The following is a 20,703-nucleotide window of genomic DNA, read 5'->3' on the forward strand; positions in this document are numbered from 1 at the left end:
TTTATTTTTGCGCTGTTTTTGATTGCGCGAAATGCGCGAAAATTTCAACACCGCGAAAATTTCCACTTTTACAGTAACTGGTACTTCATGTCAGTGTAAATTGTGAGAGGTAGATTGTTCGGGCTGACATGACCCGACCTTTGCTTGGAGGTGCATGTTAGCGTGTGGTTGCTTCGGCACTGTTTCAGAAGGGGTTCACATGACAATGATTTCTAATTTTCGGCCATTGAATGGCTTTCATAGTTTGCTTATAAATAGAAGTGTGTGTGTGTGTGTGTGTGGGGGGGGGGGGGGGGACATGACAGAACATTTGTATGTTACTATTTTAAGCCTTTGTACAAAATGAATCTTTTTTTTTTTCATTTTTCAATCGATTTAACTTGTCCCCTTTTCTTCTCAAGCTTCTTGGAGGACAAGACATAAATAACACGGCATATAATTTGTTCATTTTGTCTATGGTCGTTTCATACACAGCCCAGTGTATGATCCAGAGTTAGGGGGGTGCACCAGGCGCACGCCCCCTGGTTTAAAAAAAAAAAAATGGGGGGGGAGGTGGTGCACCCCCTTTAATTTTGCAAAGGCACCTCCCCTTTACAGATTTCCTGGATCCACCCCTGCAGACAGACACTGACACAGAGGAAAAGATATATAAACCAGGATATGTCCACTCACCTGCCTCAACTCCTGCACACACACACACGCACATACGTATGTACACAAAGAGCAGAGACAAATGAATCGTGACAATCGAATAGAAATAGACAATTATTGACTCAAGAGAGAAACATTTGCAGCTTTACTACCTAACCACTTTCCACTGACACTCCAACGTTTGCAGTCCCAACATCATTGTGGATTTTGCAGAGAAAAACAAACGATAAATGCCGATAGATGACCCTATGTGCCCTTCACTCTACTCCCCTCTACCAGTTTTGCGCCGTTTGATTCCAAGTTCTGCTCCTGCTCTGACGATGGAACCGTTCGGATTTGGGATTTCCTGCGCTGCCATGAAGAGAGGATTTTGAGAGGTGCGTATTGCATGACATTCTTTTTCATGTTTCAATTTTCCTCCCTTCAGCTAGTCCGGTATTCCACCACTTCAGCTTCCTTCCTTGATACACGTAGTTCGTTTAGATTTCCTCCATTCAAGCTTCTTTTGTGAGTTAATGTGGAATTCAGCGATGTAAGTTTCCTTCTGTTATGAGGAAATATGGAGTTCGGCACCGGGATATTACTTCCTAGTAGATACAGTGGAAGTCTTCGGGACCGGCGATTTTCGTTCATTATATCGAAATCTCATTATATCCAAACAAATGAACAAAAAGAAATATATAGAGTGGATAATCTTGCGGCCTGAATTTTTACTTCGTTGTACTGGTAACCGGAATTTCGTTAAAACCGTGTTTATTATAACAGGAGTGCACTGTTTTAGCCTTCTTTAGAATCTTCCCCTCGTGAGTTGGTTAGAGTTGAAATGTTAATGCGGCAGTGGAACAAAGGTCGGGGTTTTGGAAGCTTTCTGTACGTACTGTAGTCATTATATTAGCATGCTACAGTGAAAATGCTGGAGCATCCTGTGGGAAAAAGCTGGTATTCTTTTCTATGATAAGATGGAAACGGGTGCATTTGACACACAGGCGAGTAGCATTGTAACAAATTTCTTTTGACCAGCAGTTTGATTTCGTTACATCAAAATTTTGTTATTAGCCGACCAAATAAGTATGTGAAGGTACATTGCATGTAGGCAATAATTTTTGCACCTGAATCTTTATATTGTGGTAATGGAAATTTCGTTATATCCTTTTCTGTTGTTATGGGAGTGTACTGTACTTTGAGAAATAATATATTGACACCAAAATCCATAGGTCATTTACTTTGAAGTGCAATTCTGCTTCATGCTCAAACTGGTTTAGTTGAATAACATAGAATAAGACAAAGAGAAATTGTGGAATAAGAGTTTTTCATGTGCTTCCAGGAAATGGTGATAGTGCAATTATGTGCAAAGCTGTAGTATTGACAATATGACCTTCCATCGACCTACATGCAAATCCTCAATAATTTTCCTGTTTTTTTGAATGGCAATAACAAACAAGAAAATCAGAAAAACATGTGTTGCATAACAGTTACATCCTAGCAGTGGTCACTTTTAGTGGGAAAGGATTATAGTTGCTAAATTTTCCCCCAGTAATATCTTTGTGCACAAGTCAGTGGCAGAGTTGTGAAATGTAGATCGCCTCACCTCGGCTTCTCTGCACTTATTTTAGACCAATACCACTATTTGGTAAAAATGTGTGAAACTCGAGTTCCATCTTTCATACTTTCAGTCAATTTTAAGGAAGATTCCATCTCTCTAATTGATTTAACTACCTTTATGAAGGTCAACTTCAAACATGATGGGACGTTGCATTGTAGGAAGAGAATTTGCAAAATGTTTATTGAATATGAACATGTGAACAAAGAGAGAAAGGGAATAAGGAAGCTTTATATATTTTTTTCTCGAACTATGTACATGTAGTGATCATGAGAAGGCTGTAGTTGAGTTTTTGACAAGTTGTGGACAACCTGATTTCTTCACATACTATTTCTTGACTTCGCTTCTCTTGCAAATGAGATATTTGTAATTGGGATATAGTTAACGATTGCCCCGTCACTGTACAGGCATGTTAAACTGGAAACATTAAATTGCACATTACTTGAATATGAGACCATTCTGAAGCAAATAATTTTCACACAACAATAGATATATAATGTACTCTTAAAGGACAAGTCCACCTTCATATACATGTGGATTGAGTGAATGCAGCAATATTTGTAGAACACATCAGTGAAAGTTTGGGGAAAATTGGACAATCCGTTCAAAAATTATGAATTTTTAAAGTATCTGCACAGTTACTGCTGGATGAGAAGACTATTAGGGTGTATGATGTCACATGCGTACAACGTTAAAAGGAAAATATAAAGAGAATTTAACAAAATGTTACTTTTTGAAAAAAGTGCACAGTTCCTGGACTTGTCACTGACGTATGTTAAGGGTAATATTATTCCTCTTGTCTTCTGAAAGAGGGAAGTCCCGTGTTCTTTTATTATTATATATAGTTGTACACATGTGACATCACAAGCTGTAGTAGTCTTCTCATCCAGCAGTGACTAAGCAGAAACTTCAAAAATTCATAACTTTTAAACGGATTGTCCAATTTTCCTCAAACTCTTGCTGATGTGTTCTATTAATATAGCTGCATTCACTTGATCCACATGTCCATGAAGGTGAACTTGTCCTTTAAAGGGACTGTACAGTACTGGTTGAGGTGGGGATTCATGCTTTGAACATTCCTAAGTGAGATAATGAGAAACCTCTTATGAAATATGAAAGAGCAATCCATGTAATTCTAAGAAGGATTCAATGTTTATTTGATGAAAATTGGTTTTCAAATGGCTGAGATATCCAAAAAGTTATAATAATAAAAGGCGACAGGCCACGCCTTTTATTAGGATCTCTTTGTTTCTCCTTGTTTTGGGATATCTCAGCCATTTCAAAACCGATTTTCATCAAATAAACTTTTGATAACCCTTAGAATCGCATGCTCTTTGACATGTCATAGAGTGGTTTCTGAATATCTCGCAAGACGTTAAAAGCTAAATCCTCACCTCGACCAGAACTGTACACACCCTTTAAATGAATCCCACAAGGATTGGAGCAATCATCCCCCAGCATTCCCACTGATTCCCACTGATCAGTTACTAGCCATCCCCTTTAAGAAGTTTCCACTTTTATTATTATTATTCTGAGAAAAGGTCTGAATTACCTGTCTCTACAATATGCCAGCTTTCAAAAGGAATCTGATTTTCAGAGTTGCAAAAGGCAGACACAAACTTTGAAGGATGTCTTTCAGCAAGAGTAGTTATTTCAGGAACCTCCCATATATTTAGTTTGTTTCAATTTTTTTTTTCAAGGGTGAAAACTACTCCATATTCATGTTGAACTATTATTATTAATAATATTATTCTTATCATAATTAATGTAATTACCAGTTATGATACTTGGTATTTCCAGAGGACAGTGCAGTAATCACAAAAACTGAAAGGAATAAAGTAAAATGAAAATTAACAAAAAGGGTTAGGTTTCTATTGAATTTGACTGATGATAAACTAGTATACAAATAGTGAATGGTCACGAGTGCAATGGTACGAGATTTCGCACGAGGTGAAAGATAGAGACGCTCTTTTCAACGAGGCGAAGCCGAGTTTAATAGTGCGCCTCATCTTTCACCGAGTGCAAAATCTTGTTCCATTGCACGAGTAAAGACCATACACTATTTGTTTTATACAACGTCCAAGTAGATCTTTATTTGGTTGGAGGATTATGGGTAGGTCTAAGTAGGCCTAGAAGTCTATGTATGAAAAATATAGCCATACTTACATGTGGATCCACTGCGATTCTCTTCCTGGCTTGTGCAATCAGTGTAGATACAGGTCACAGCTAGCGCTCATACACACGTACACTAGCACTACGTAGGCCTATACATACGCGCATGCATGTACCGCACACGTACACTGCGCTAGCTGCATGCGATCCTCAATATGCAACACACACAGTACATGCAGTACCATACATTTTCTCGAACTATTGAATAGAACGAAAAAATCGAACCAAGTTGCACGCAAAAATAGAACGAAAATTGCACGGCGCGTTGAATGGAGTACTTATTCAATATCACGCCACCAACAATCCTCCAATCAAATTACAAGGATCTACTTGGACATTGTATAATGATGGAATTTGAAAGTTAAGATGTTTCCATGAAGTGGTGATAACAGTATGACAACATGCAACTTAGCTGAGGTGAGGATGTCATAGTTTACCAATGACCCTTACACAAATATTCACTAGATTTCTTTCTATTTCTCAACAGGAAATAGAAATGAGGGGAGGGTGTCTTCTCCGTCTAATTGTAGAACTTGTAACAACTTGTTAATAATGACAGTTAAAAGAGGAAGGGAGGTATTAGAATTGTTCATAATATAATTTTTGTAAAAACTCTCTCCTTCCTTGTAGATCAGTGTAAATCTTTCCTTTTTTTTTTTCGATAAAACTTTCCGCTACTTTGTGTTTATTGACTTATATCTTACATAGATGTGTCAACCTAAACATGGAGAAGGCGTTCTCTGTAAGACCACAATCTGGAAGTGGCAAGGGACAGGGTAATAATAATAATGATAATAATAATAATGATAATAATAATGATAATACAAAATAATAATAGTAATAATAGTAATAATAATAATAATAATAATAATAATAATAATAATAATAATAATAATAATAATAATAATAATAATAATGATAATAATAATAATAATAACACTAATAATAATACTACTACTAATAATAATAATGATAATAATAAGAATAATAGTAGACATGTTTAGAGTGCCTTTTCCACTGGATACAATGCTGCCAATAATGTAACTACACTTGCATGTAATTTTTTTTGAAGATTTCTGACATGATGTCATGTCTATGATGTAATTTACAAGTGGCACATGAGATTAACAACAACAACAAAAAGTATTGCATTGTCAAAGGTTACAAGTATTCCTTGTTCTGTAGAATGCTCCTTGAAAGAGATACATTCTTCAAGTCTTAAGAAAAGAATCTAAAAACCTTGCTGATTTGGAATTTTATTTACTGGAATGCATATAAGACATGATTTCCATGAAAGCCCTTTGGATCTTACCTGAGTTTGATTTGTAAATGTTAGCAGCCCTGTGCTGCCCACACTTGTCAATACCATCATGCAAAGTTAGGTCAGTTTCTATACACAGCTACAGAGAGTATGACACAGGTGTGCATTCATGAAGAAAATTTTACCACCGAATGCTACTTTGTATTAGCATACACTGTGCTCAACGGCAGTCTACCCATGCACACCAAGAGCAGGGAGGTGGGAACGACCGCCCTGCCAAGAGGTAGACGTTTTGTGTGTTGAGGAATTATCAAAATGGAGGATTTTCATGCACATACTTGGATTACAAGGAAGGAGGTTGCTTGTGTTAAGTAGAATTGCATCACATGTGCAATACAGTGTTTTCTTTTGTAGTACTATGCTATCAGTGTGAAGGCCTGTTTACACCTAGCATGGTAAGAGCATCGGTCCGAGTTGTTGCTACGGCGCGCTAAAAGGAACCATGTCTGGTTCTGTAACAATATCACTTCCCTGCTGATAATTTTGTTGGAAGATTAATCAAAACTGCACTCTTGATTTTGCAAGAAGAATAAAATTTGGGTGATTTTGTACCCAATTATTGATTCTTTTTTTAATCAGAACCAGACATGTTTCCTTTTGGCTCACCATAGCAAAAACCTACGACCGTTGCCTGTGCCGTGCTCGGTGTAGACAGGCCCTTAGAGTGGCCTGGCCAAGACCTCCCCTTTGAATAGACTTTCTGATGTCATGTGAGGACATGCTGAATATCTGATCATTAGAACTTTGTCAGTGGTCAGATTTTATCCAGAATCCACCTTTTTCTAGCTTTGTTATGATTCCCATATTCATTGCCTTAATTCGTAACTCCCTTGGTAAAATTCTATCCTTGAATATGTAATGACAATTCAGGTACTGGTAGTATTGTTTTGGTGTTTAGCAAACATCCGATCAGTATGCCCAGTGATCTCTGTCCACAGGTCATGGTGCCGACGTGCGATGTGTGGAGTGGCACCCCCACAAGGGCATCGTCGTGTCCGGCAGCAAGGACTCCCAGCAACCGGTCAAGCTATGGGACCCTCGGTCCGGCGAGGCCCTGGCCACCCTGCATGCCCACAAGTCCACCGTCATGTCCGCCAAGTGGAACATGAACGGCAACTGGCTGCTGACCGCGTCCCGAGATCACCTGTGCAAGCTGTTTGACATCCGTATGATGAAGGAGATGAATACCTTTAGGGGTCACAAGAAGGAGGCTACTGGTAAGTCTGACCACAAGGACAAGGTGGCAATGACCACATGAAGGTCACAGTCAGTTGCCTATTCCTTAACTCTTTATGTGCTATGGTGTTAACCCCCTGTGTGCCACATTATTCTGACACACTAATGCAGTTATGCTTTGGGGAAACATTCTGGGGCCGTATTCTGAGAGCTTATTAAATGTCTGATTAGCACTTAATTACCGAATTGGTATTCTGAGAGCATGATTAAGTAGGGGTTATATTAACTACCATAGCAACAAGCGTTTTGGCGGGAAGGACCTACGCATTTGCGCGTATCAATGCGCGTGCACCTCTGAGAGGACTTAATCGCAGAGTTAATTACGAATCGGTATTCTGAGGGTGTAATTAAGTATGAAAGTTAATGGAAAACTTAATGATACCAAAGAGTGTCATTAACTACTCCGATATCACGCATTACATCGAGTTTTCTCTGCCACAACGATGCTTACCGTCTTCGGTAACCGAGGAGCGGTTGAATCTTGTTATCATGGTATCCGTAGAATTCAGAGAAAAAAAGAAATATAGCTGATCTTCGAGGAATTTTGTCATTTTATGTGAGCAAAGAGGTGGAGATCTTAGCGTACATGTACGTAGGTGAGGGGTTGTAATCAAATACCGGAGTGTGCGCACGGAGCTCTTACAGGGGGCGTGCAGGAGCGCGCATTGAGGGCATATTTGCGCGTGTAATCATCATTTTGGCTTCTAACAACGCGTCTGATTGGATGGAATAACAATTAGATGGGAGGGACCTAAGATAATTACAGGGGACTTAATCATACCTTAATTACGTCCTCAGAATACCGATTTTGCCCATGATTAAGGGCCTATTAACTTCACGACTTAATCACAAAGTTAATTACAGACTTAATTACGACCTCAGAATACCACCCCTGTTTTTCAAATCTATGTAACTTCTATAGATTTCTGTTAAGCTGGACAAAATAAAATAGTGTGACTGAAGTTGTAGAGAAAATGACAAGCTTTGCTCTGATGTATGGAAATTGTATGACAAATCTATGATTGTTTTTCTTTCAAATGAACAGTAGCTGCATTACTGCAGAGGCATGACTTTTGCACACAAAACAGTGACAGAAACTTATAATTTACATGCAAATCCAGTAGGGAACATCACTTTATAGTCAATCACTATATAGAGAAGAACGGAAGTGTGAAAAACACTTTCCTTGTACTGCTGCATTTGGCGATTTATCGACATGATTGGGCGGGTTTGTTCATTTGAGCAGAATATGCGAAGTTAGCACGTCGTCGACTGAGTCGGATGTGCAAACATGGCACATAAGGAGTTAAAGCCCCCAAACAAAATCTTGCAAGAAAGTTTGGAAGAATATAGATATTGAAAAAAAAAGTATGATCCTGAAATAAAAGTTAGTGTGCCAATTTTTTTTATAGTGTTTATGACATGAAGCATTGCATGTGAAGAAATGATTGAAAAATTTTTACTCCGTTCTGAAGAAACTCTAGAATACAAGCTAAGGGGAATCACAAAATACATGTATGGTATAATGACTTTGTATGATGTACCTGGCAGTGATACTTTGTCATGGCTGCACAATAGTTATGGGTTCCTTCAGGAAATGGCTCACCCTGTCTTTGCAGGAAGAGATGTGATTGGTTATACTGTAGGTTACAAAAACATAAGTTTTACCATGCTTTCAGTCACTTCAAATCAATCATGTAGAGACATTTCTTTTGAGCTCAACTTACAGTGAAGCTTTGATTCATTTACAGAATCAACCATGATGATGCAAATATTCTGAATGAATTCTAAGTAAGGGTAATATTCAATTTTTCTCCCCTTTTTGTCTTTCTTTTCAAATGAACAGCCATAGCCTGGCATCCTGTGCATGAAAACCTGTTTGTATCTGGTGGTTCAGATGGTGGGATTCTCTTCTGGCAAGTTGGGTGAGTGTGTCTCTTCTTGCTAACACTAGGCTGTGTTAATAATGTCTGTTTTATGTTAAGTGCTGTCTGGGGCAAATTATTTGTATAGGGCCCCATTTTTCTCTTTCTTCTTTCTTTCTATAAAACAACAAGAACAACTAGGCTGTGGATGGGCTAAAGAGGGCAGTGTTTCCCTTCACTGAGCCTTGGGTCAACTGTAGAGGGAAGTGTTCCCTTACAATTGGCCATGGGTCGACTAAAGAGGGCAGTGTTCCCCTTCTGTGGAATGATTCAAAATGCTTGAGCCAATGTTAATCTGACAAACTGTGAAGTGATCGGTAGATTAACTCTGAATTTGGAACTCATTAGCGCTATTTTAATCTTATCATGTCAAATTTATCACATGTACTGATGATTTTTCTTCAAGTTTCTGTATGGTTAATATCATCCATACTTTCAGAACCTCATGGATTACAAATTGGATATATTTGGACAGAAAAGAATGAAATGAGTCTACTAAAACACTGCTTCTGCTTGATATTATGTTTCCAGACATCAAATTGAAATCTATAAAAGGTAAATTTTAAAAAATGTTGACAACAACAATAACAAAAATAAAAATCCACCCAAGAGCCGCACTTCAGCTGGGCCAAATGAAAATGCAATTTTGCAGGCTTACTGGTGAATATGGGCCCACATATCTTCTTTGTGGGTTGTATGATGCACAGTCATATGTTATTCTAATGCCAGATGGATGATGATAACAAGGTTTTCTTTATCCAGGGACCTCTTCAGTGTTGCTACTGCTCTACCAGAGGGCCCTGCCATTATTATTACCCTAGCATTGCCAGGTACCCATTTATACACCTGGGCCAAAAGTGAGACTGTCTATTCCTGGACATAAGCACTGGGCAGGAATTGAACTCTGGCCCTCCAATTTGGAGTTGGGAGTCTTATCCACTATGCCACAGGCCCCCCACAGCTTGATTGAATGTGTAAGTGAAAGTCGTTGATATTGTCTTCCCTCCTATCGTCTAGGAATGAGAAGGAGGTAGGAGGGATCGAAGAGGCCCATGAGAGTATTATCTGGAGTCTGGCTTGGCACCCTCTGGGTCACATGCTGTGTTCTGGCTCCAACGACCACACAACGTGAGTAATGCCACTTCCCAACTCATATACAATGTATCGTATTAAAGTTATCTGAATAGTTTGCTTTAAAAATGCCTATTTTAATTTTAGGTATTTATTTTTAATTCATACATTATGTTGTACTTGTTTGTTTGTTTGTTTTTTGCCAAAAATACTCCAGGTTTCAAGGAAAATACTGTTTTCCCAAATAATATTACTACACATGTCTATAGCAGGAAAGATGAAAATACTGTTAAAAAACAAAAAAAAATATGGCTTTTCAGCGCTCAGAATAATGCATTGCTGTTTGCAGTATTTGGATCTTCGTCTCCATATGCAAGACTCATGGATGGTTCAGTGGTAGAATCCTGTGATCCTACAAGCTCAAAAGCCTCTTTCATTGTCTTTCTGATGAAACGTTTTGGAAGTTAAGAAAAATACTATTTAGAAAGCAAAACCTGTGATGGCACTGCTATTAATGAAAACTAATATTTTTGCTTATGATTGTATAAATTGTGGACATGTGATTATACATTTATATGTATATTTTTCAAATATTACGTTATCATGTTTCAGGAAATTCTGGACAAGGAATCGGCCAGGAGATAAGATGAGGGATAGGTACAACCTGAACACTCTTCCCATTGGGACATCAGAGGACCTCCTGGAATACGGTAAACCAAAATTGAGATAGCATGTGTGCAATTGCTTTCAAGGGTGTTGGGTGTGCTTTGTGAGGCTACAGGAGAGGGCATAAGGTTTTTTTTTTGTGCTTTAGTTCATAATTACGATAGATTTTCAATCTTCTTAATCATTTTGATTTTGATGCAGCTATTAGCAGATGGTACGTTTGGTCTAAACTTTATTTGCAATTTGGAAAGCATGTTCTTACCGTCCTGAGGAGAAGGAGGACTGTAAGAGCTCATCATACTGAGGATGGTATGAACATGCTTACGAAAAAGTAGAGACTGACTTCTGGACCACACTCACATCCAACAAAGAATATAGTTATGGTGTACGCTGAAACCATCTGCCACTGAATATTACCACTGCTACGGACACAACAGCAACACATATACTGCTACCCTCTCTGCTATTTCTATTAAGATTGTCATTATTGTTTCTACTACCACTACAGTTATTTTTGCCTTTACAACATATTTGTTATTCCTGCTTTTGGAACTGTTTCATCTTACTTATGAAGTAACATTGTGTCTTTAAGCATCAGAGTGTGAATTTTCTTTTTATGTTTCTATGTGTTATCCCTGCAATCTGTGTCTGTAGACGATGACACAACATCGCTTCCCGTCATCCCAGGGATGGGTCTGGAGTTTGGTGTCCCAGAGCACATGAGGAAGGAGGAACCAGGTGAGTTTAGAAGAGCAACTTTAATCGGGTAAAGCATTTTGAATCTGGATATTTAATTCAATGTTTAGTTAAAGGTGCATGTTGTAGGATCTGAGCTGCCACTAAGCAATCTAAGGCCAGGACTTGAAGCCAAAACATGGTTCTCATATGCCTCCAGATTTGCCAATTATTCATCCAAAATGTACATTTATGCATAAGAAATGTGTGAAATAACACTGTAATATAACAATTTCAGTACATATATATGAAAATGTGAAATATTAGGCAAAAACGTTTAGCCAGAAGTCCACAATCTCACAGCTTCCCCGTTCATGGTTTCTGTGTAATTTATCATAATAAATTATAGATAATCAACAAAACGGCCAAAGCAGTATCCATCAATCTTCTTTGTTAATGATTTGTATGTCTATGTTTGTTTGTATCCTTGTTGCCATAGTTGTGGCACCTGTGGTGGAAGAGACCCTAGATACCTCCATCCCAGGCCTGGACTCCTCCATCGAGGAGTTGGAACAGCTGAAGCCCAAGCCGCAGCGGAAAGTCCCCTACGCCCGCCCTGTCCCCCAGACCTTCCAGGAGGAATGGGAGGCCAACAAGGCACCGGGCGTCGCCCCAAACATCGAGGAGGAGCGGCGGAAGAAACGGGAGGAGGAGGAGCGGAAGAAGAAGGAGGAGGAGGAGAAGAAGAGGGCTGAGGAGGAGAAGAAGAGGAAGGAGATGGACCTGAAAAGAGCCAAGGAGAAGGCAGATGCTTCTGGGCTTGTCAACATTCCAGACTTTGGAGGTATGTGTGAGCTTCAGTGGCATGTGCTAGAATTGCCGCTTCTTCCATGCTTTGGTTTTAGCGCTGTGAATCAACCAATCAAAACTTTGTCAAACTTTCACTTCATGTATGCCAACAGGTGGTTGAATGATACATGTCAATATGTGCAAAACATAAAATTTACTTTTACCTGTTTGTTTGGAGGACAGAAAAGTCACTCTCTTTCAGTGTTTAAAGTATCTGCGTGATAACCTGAAGAGAAAATGTAAAATCTCTGATGTGCATATCATCGTACAGTGACCATATCAAACTACAGATGGATGTACTAGTACATGACTGGTATGTGTTGTTTGTAACTGTTCCCAACTGAAATAAACTGTTCGTTTTTAATTCAAGAGGCCTACTTTGAAAGGAGACAGCATGATCTTTGATATGCTGTGAAAATCAAAGTAATCTTGCCCAGCTGGAAAAGATGAATTTTAGTGTGATTTTGATGTTTTAGACAGTCACTATGATTGAACTTTGAACTTTTACAGTATTAGTATACAAGACCAGTGCTAGCAGCCATGCATCGTAGAAATCTATGGACTATCAGAATCCTTACAGAACATGGCTTGCCACAAATTTGGAGATTATTATAGTATTGTTGATGTACACTCCTAATTGTAAAAATATAGATTCTTGTCAGGGTTTCCTTTTAGCCCGATAAGAGATTATTGTTGGTTATTCAAGGGTAGATAGTGCCAGTATGGACAAACTGTGCTGAAAGTGATTTAACTTAGTGATTGGTGTAAATCATTTGGTTTTTATTGCAGGGAACCCAATAGAAGTAATTAAGTTCATCGCCAGGACGCAGGGGCAAAATGCTGCTCGTGAGGCACTGGTGAATGTCATCCAAGCCAACTTACCGGCAGGCACGGTCTTGCCCATCCTGAAACCTAACCTGAACCCGATCAATGTCCTCCACGATGCGGGCCACATCCCACCTGATCTAGCTGCTAAGCTAAAGCAAGAAGGCTTCCTCCCTGCAGACACCTCCGACAACCAGCAAGGTCTCAAGCAGCAGAATGGCAGTCGCGGCAACTTCAACAAGGACAAACGCTCGGATAGACCCTTGCCAGCACGCATTGCAGCGCTGCCAATCGCTGTTCCACCACCGAAACAGGAGAAGAAAGCCCCAGCAGAGAGTAGTAACAACTCAAGTGGACCTGATGGAAAGACTGAGAGTGCTAAGAAAGTGCAAGGGGAGCCAAAGAGCCAGTCAGGAGCGCCGAGCAAAGGACTGCTCGGGGAGAAACCCAAGCCTGGAGGTCTGTTGCCAGACCCTGGGAGCCAGGGAGGACTGCTGCCACAACCAAAGCCGGCTGGCCTGCTGCCTTCTCCGGGAATTCCCCCAACATCGCAGTCACTCATCACAGCTCCTCCAAAAGAACCTTTGCTTCCTACAGTGGATGCTCAGCCTAACGTTGGCCAGGGAGATGTGGACCTGAGGAAGGCACCCCTGATTGGTGATGTTGATATGAGGCAGGCACCCGATGTGAAGAACCCTCTTCTTGAACAACCCGGTGGACCTGCTGGGGGTTCATCAGTGAGACCCATGCCTGGTCCAGATGGGGCCAGAAGGAATGGACCAATTGTACGCTCTGGTGAAGATCGCGATGAGCGCTTTGCTCCTTCAGGGGGAGGGGATGTTGATTTTCGGCAGGAAAAATTTGGTGACAAGGACATGCGACAAAGCTCAATCCAACGTTTCAACGGTCCCACCAGTAGGGTTTTTGAGAGTCAGCAGGCTCAAGATGTAGATAGTAGGTTTCCAGTGGACAGTACAACCCCTGGAGGGGCCCCTGGCAAGGAGGACGAGGACCTTCGCAGGCCACCATTATTGCCCCTTGACGGTGGCCAAATGAGGACTAGAGAAAGTCAGGACCAGGATTTCAGACAAGGAGGTCCTGGGTTTGCAAACCCAGCAAGAGACTTTGACGAGAGGTCCCTGCCTCTCCAGGACCACGAGGAGTTCCCTCCCTTGCCCCACAGGAAGCGAACCTGGGAGGAGGGGCCCGGAACAGGGGAGGAGGACCCGGGCTTCATGGGAGGGGATGTGGCTGGTGGCAGGGGTGGGGGAATGATGGGAAGGGGGTCCTTTGGACCAGGGTCACAAATGGGATTCAGAGGGAGAGGGAGAGGGTGGGGGAGGGGGATGGGCAGGGGAATGTGGTAGCTAGCTCTACCAGGAATTCAGAGGCAGAGATCTGGGAGAGGTGTGTCTAGCTTCAGGTGCATGTGACCAAGCTCAAACCCTACGTTAGAACAGGGTGGAGATGAATCAGTAATATTCAACTCACTCAACCTGTCTTGATGATTATGGTTATGATAGGCATTGGTCAGAAAAACCCTGGGCCTCTACTTACATGTATCATCCTCACAGTATGACTGCTTGCAATCTCAAGATTACCAATGGATGGTAATGCCTAAGGACTTTTACTCCATAAAAGGGTTATTACTCAGAAAAGAAACAAAACAAAACACCTCATGTACAGAATTCAGAGAGTCAGCAAACATTCCCTTGCTGGAAGTATATTGTTAGTGCAGTCAACCTCTCGTGCTTTGACATTAGGGGGCATTTCATGAAGCGTTTTGTCAGATTTTTTTTTTTTTCTGACAAATTTGCTCTCAGCCAAACAAATGTAAGGATTTCATTAGCTTGAAACAGTTTGTCAGAAATATATGTGACAAAATGCTTGATGAAATGCCCCCAAGATCTTTTATCTCAAAGGCAAAAAAAGAAGAAGAAAAGCCGCAAAGTCCAAATTCGAATAAGTTGAGACAATTTGACGTACACAGACCTTGAAGTTCATTTAAGTTAGACCATTCCCCCTGCCCCCCCCCCCCCACAAAAAATAGAAAAACCCCAAATACGGGACCTCCACTCATTAAAGTAAACTCGATTCGTATGAATTGAAAGAGCAGTGGGTGTTAAAGCCAGAAACCAGTCAGGGCTCTATTTGAAGTGCTATTGATATTTATATCTGAAAAGTCCTGTACAAATTATTCTCAGTATGAAAGAAATTTGTTGTCCAAGATATTACAGTAGTTTGGGAATTTGCATAAAAATAGAGAGCCATTTCTAATGTGTTTTTCTCCTATTTCAGGATCCTGGTTTAGAAACCCTCCTGATGATAAATGGAATCAGTTAAATTGATAGAGTTTGTGTCATGTAAATGCTGGTAATAACATATAGGGCAGCATGAATTGATCTTGAAACAATCCTACCAGTTATGAATGTGGATTTGTTTCATTTCTTGTGAGGTCATTCGTTTGATGACAGTCTAACTCTGCCATGAAGTTGAGAAACAATACCACTTTAATGATAATATAAAGTTTTGGTACCTCAAAAGTTTCCCTGAGTTTCCTTGTCTTAGTTTGTGTTTCAGGTTAAAGTAGCTTTCATATAACTAAAACTGTGAGACTTATTCGCCCCAAAGTGCTCTCATGTCTTAGTAATCATGCAATAATGGTTTTGTACAATATACGTTTATATTGATTGTCGCGGTACCGCGTCGAGTCAAACAAATGGCTCGTTCGAATTTTTCAGAGCCCGCTCTGCTCTGGTACGAAACCATTATTGCATGATTACTAAGACATGAGAGCACTTTGGGGCGAGTAAGTCTCACAGTGTTAGTTATATGAAAGGTACTTTAACCTGAAACACAAACTAAGACAAGGAAACTCAGGGAAACTTTTGAGGTACCAAAACTTCATATTATCTTTAACGTTCGAAAAAAATTTGTCAACCCCAAAATTGCTCCAAAACGTGATTTTGTGTACAAATCCAATGCAAATTGTGTTTTTTCAATTAATTCACATAAAAATTCATATCTTGACATAGAATGGACGAAATTAATTCATTTTAGCATAATAAAGCTTCGAAAAATGTCTGTGACAAATTTTGGCCAAAAAACAAACAAAAACGAAAGGTCGAAAAACAGGGAAATACATAAGAAATTCAAAAAACAATCAAATACATAAGAAATTAATTTCGATACAGATTTTTTTTTATCCTATGTCTCAGGAGAATGATACAAGAAACATTTTTAAAAAGAAATAAGCTTAATTAGAGCATTAATAAGTGATTTAGAGCCCAAAACTGATTTTATGCATAAATTACAATAATTAATTAATATAAAATATAAGAAAAATTTTTCGGAGAAAGCAACCATACATTTTGATAGTATACGTCGCGGGCGTCGTTTGTGCCGATTTTCGGCGCGATCACGTGTTCCATAGGCGAGATCTGAAGGATCAGATATAGCATAGCCAAAAAAGCCCAGCCTGATTAGGGTTAACCTTTTCAACAAGTAAGTGCCCTTTTGTGAGAACATACAGTAAATACAGATGAATGCTTTCAAAGACTGCATTCGAGTAAGATTTGACATGCTGTTCCCGGCTAAAGGTTGGAATGAAATGCTTTACAGATCTCAGCTAGAAGTGTGTTACTTTACTTGCTGCTGAAATGCATCAGAATATGATATGTGGATAATGAGTAATGCCTAAAGTGTATTTTCACATGAAGACTAATTCATGGAGGCTCACACACAAATCATTTCAGAAACCCTGGAAATTTACTCTTATTAGCTCCAGTATATTGAAAAGGAGTGTATTGGCTGTGGTGGAAATTGAAGCTGCTCTGTAAAAGATCATCCCAAAGTAAAACAAACAGATGTACTTTATCTGCCACCATGAAAATACAGATGAATTCCGGGACTGCCAAAGTTTGCCCCCCTATGATGAAAGAAGAAATGGAAGATTTAACATTTGTAACAATTCTCTCACCTTTTGTGTCCATGACCTGGGCGTGTCAGTACCCCATGCAGTCTCCCAGGGTGAGAAAATCAAAGTTCTCACGCGGCATTTAAGACAAAGTTTGTACATGCAAATTTTAAACTACAATTCTGTACCATGTTCAAAATGGCTGTAGAGGCAATCAAACAAACAGTGGAAGAAGTTTCATAAAATTTAGACCTTGAATCAGGAAGTTATGAGATTTAAAAGATTGAATATTGAACAAAATGGTGACATATTTACCAACCAGTCGTGCATATTGCAGATGCTAATGTTATGGCATCACGACTATGCCAATTACGTACAATTTCAATCAAATTTCTTTGCTAATGTAGGTAGAGGGCTAGATTGGCGAGCAAATATTTGATTTTGTATTTGATATTTTTACTTATAAAAGTGAAAGAGATGTGAGTAAGACAGCATCACCTCTACTGATCTGTGCGTGTGGTTGCAAGCAAGATTACTACTTGGTGGAAACATTAAACCTCAAAATTCCTAACTTTCTTATTCTCAGTCCTGCTTGGATACTTCCACCATTCCCTATGTCTGATTCTACTGTATATAAAGCATGGCTCGACACTAACTTTTTTGTTTGGTGGCCCGATGGGGCCACCAAAATCCTAAATTTCAAATTTTTGGTGGCCCGAGAGAAAAATTTCGTGGCCCGAAAAAAACAATAAAAAACATTAAAAGTCCTTTTTTTTTAATGAGTCAAATATTTAAGTTTTATGATAGTAAGAATTAGAAGTTTGACATATCTACTCATAAATAAACTTCAACAAACGTGCAACACTCACTCTCAGGCACTCATTAAGTCCTTTTCATCCATCCTTTAAACAAATTTAACTGCTAATTTCCGGCGCAAAAAGTTACGAATTTATTGACATACTTTTCAAAGAATTTTGGTGGCCCGAGGCGGGCCACCAAATTTGCCCTTTTTAAAAATTTGGTGGCCCCGGGCCACCGGGCCACCGTTAGTGTCGAGCCCTGTATAAAGGGAGATTCTATCTTGATGTCATGTTTTTTGTGTGACAACAGAAAAATCAGAGAAATAGATCAATGGAAATTTGAAGAAAAATTCAGACACACAGAAAGAGCAATAAACTGTAAAAGTTTAAAGGACAAGTTCACCTTCATAAACATAAGGATTGAGAAAATGCAACAATATTAGTAGAACACATCAGTGAAAGTTTGAGGAAAATTGGACAATCGATGCAAAAGTTATGAATTTTTTAAATTTTTGTGTTGGAACCGCTGGACGAGGAGACTACTACAGCTTGTGAGTCATATGCGTACAACAGTATAAAGAAAATATAAAAGAAAATTCAACATATTTTCACTTTTTTCGCATAATAAAAGAGCAATTGACTTGCCTCTTTCTAAAGGCAGGGGGAATAATATTACCCATAACATTTATCGGTAACGAGTCAGGGGAATGTGTACTTTTTTTCAAAAGAAGGAATTTTGTGAAATTCTCTTTATATTTTCCTTATATTGTTGTACGCATGTGACATCTAAGTTATTCATACACTGCAGTAGTCTTCTCATCCAGCGAGTACTGCACAAAAACTTCAAAAATTCATAACTTTTGAACGGATTGTCTGATTTTCCTCAAACTTTCAATGATGTGTTCTACTATTATTGCTACATTCTCTCAATCCTTATGTTTATCAAGGTGAACTTGTCCTTTAAAGAGGGTAAGACAAAGGTGGCAAGTTTGTGTGATGTAGGTTTTGGGTTCTCCATTTGGTTTGTACACATACATTTACAAATTTTCAATTTTTCTCAAATATTTTGGCACAGACAGAACTCAACTACTTAGGAGGACATGCAAAAATTGATTACTCTCACTATATACCAAGAACAGGTTTAAAGAAATTAGTCTTCGAAGAAAAATGGAAATTGGTGAATTTCTGTGTACAAACTGAATGGAGAGCTGCTCAATACGTAAGGCCTACATCACACAGAGTTGCCAATTTGACTTACTCTCTAAACTTTATCAGTTTATAGCTTTTTGTGTGTGTCTGATTTTTCCTGAAATTGTCACTCTACAGGTGTACTTCTCTGATTTTTATGTCTTTATAACAAAGCAACATATTAGGATTGAACTCCCCTTTAATAGAGACAGCCTCAGTATGAAGTCTTGTACTGCTATGATGTGACCTTATTTTACAGCCTATGCCCATTTTTGCAGTCAGGAGTGATATGGGATGAGATTCATGTTACCTTCTGTTCTCACAGAATGCTACTGCTCTCACTCTGTTAATTGTTGTGGCTGTCGTAAAGGTCTCTACACAGATTATCAAAAAATACTGTCAAACCAGAAGCATTTGTGGCATAAAACTTTCTCACGTTGGAACCGACTGCCTTTTTTCCCCGTCATCTTCTTTTTGTGGCATGAAATTTTTCGTGAATTACCACTGGCATTCAATGCATTTTGGTGTCAAAACCTTTCACATGCATTATACTTTAGCAAATTTTGGCTCCTCGCGAAATTAGCAACTCGAGTTTCATGCACGAGGAAGATTCTGGTTTTACAGTATTAAGAAATGGTGGAGATAGATTGGAGTATGTGTACACAAGTATTCTGGATTCATGCACTAATGTATTGTGTATCTCTCGCCTGATCAGTTGTATATATGAAAATTGAATGATTTGCCATTTCGTATTTTGTAAACATAATCATGATATGATTCACTTGAAGACAGAAAAAGTCAATTATTTGTACAGACAATTCTCTGTAAGAGTTGAAGCTTGTTTAGTCACACTTCAGGTGACATATTAAAAACCAAGCCTGTATGTATGTCAAACAGTTTTGTACACTGACATTTTATTTTGTTGTTTCACATTCTTAAAATTTACTGGAATTGATACATGAAATATGTTGCTTGCATATTTGGTCAAAAACACGACTCATACATTATAATGCTCACGTGAGTGTAAAAACAAAACAAAACAAAAGCAGTACCATGTACCAAGAATAAAAAAAAATTCACAACGCTATCTACTGTATTAACACAGAATGTGACTTGCTATACAAATGTATGTAAAGATGCAATGAATGTACTATATTGTTGATTGCTGTGTTGTGTTTCAATGCAGCAGTATGTCAGACTGAGATCAAGGAAATACAAGTACACTTATGTGCGTGTGAACTGCTAAGATACCATACAAGTGTCTTGCATTACTGTACAGAAATACATGGTACATTAATGAAAATGGAGCTAGCAACTAGCGCTGTTAAAAAAAAATAAAATCACAAAGGTGAAATAAATTTGATATCGCAAAATCACACCAAATCATATGAAGTCCAAATCTGCACTGATACCTGGTATTTGAGTGAGACACACATATATTTTATTCACAAACATATCTCATAGAATACATTACAACCTGCAACAAATCCATGTACAAATATTTACAATATGCCCCCCCCCCCAAAAAAAAAAAAAAAAAAGAAGAGAAAAATACCACAGTAATGCAGAACAGGCATAGCAACACTCACATTCAAGCTCGACCACATACATGTACCAGGGAATCGAATGGATTCATACTGAATGAATGCAATGATTCTTGTAAAATCTTGTAGCCAGGATGACCTTCAGATTAGTAATGTGTTATAACCCCATTCAACAGAGATTTTCTTTCATTGGTCACTCACTGGAAGCAAAGTTTTTGCTTCTTGTCACCCACTGAAGTGTATCAGGTCGCAGTCCGATGAATC

At 39.0% G+C, this 20,703-nt stretch overlaps 1 protein-coding gene across 1 annotated transcript in view; it reads left to right on the forward strand.

Moving 5' to 3' along the window:
• The window catches only part of LOC139744807 (uncharacterized), a 30,140-nt gene extending 15,782 nt beyond the window's left edge, over positions 1–14,358 (forward strand). The window contains exons 8-15 of the mRNA XM_071655222.1: positions 931–1,028; positions 6,683–6,961; positions 8,827–8,905; positions 9,923–10,033; positions 10,589–10,686; positions 11,297–11,380; positions 11,817–12,161; positions 12,956–14,358. Of these exons, the coding sequence (XP_071511323.1) occupies positions 931–1,028; positions 6,683–6,961; positions 8,827–8,905; positions 9,923–10,033; positions 10,589–10,686; positions 11,297–11,380; positions 11,817–12,161; positions 12,956–14,358 (2,497 nt within the window). The remainder of the gene's footprint in view (positions 1–930; positions 1,029–6,682; positions 6,962–8,826; positions 8,906–9,922; positions 10,034–10,588; positions 10,687–11,296; positions 11,381–11,816; positions 12,162–12,955) is intronic.
• Positions 14,359–20,703: the final 6,345 nt, after the last annotated feature.

This window comes from Diadema antillarum, unplaced genomic scaffold (assembly GCF_040938485.1).
Source record: "Diadema antillarum isolate AM-2024a unplaced genomic scaffold, OU_Dant_1.0 seq00001212_RagTag, whole genome shotgun sequence".
Classification (NCBI taxonomy): Eukaryota; Metazoa; Echinodermata; class Echinoidea; order Diadematoida; family Diadematidae; genus Diadema; species Diadema antillarum.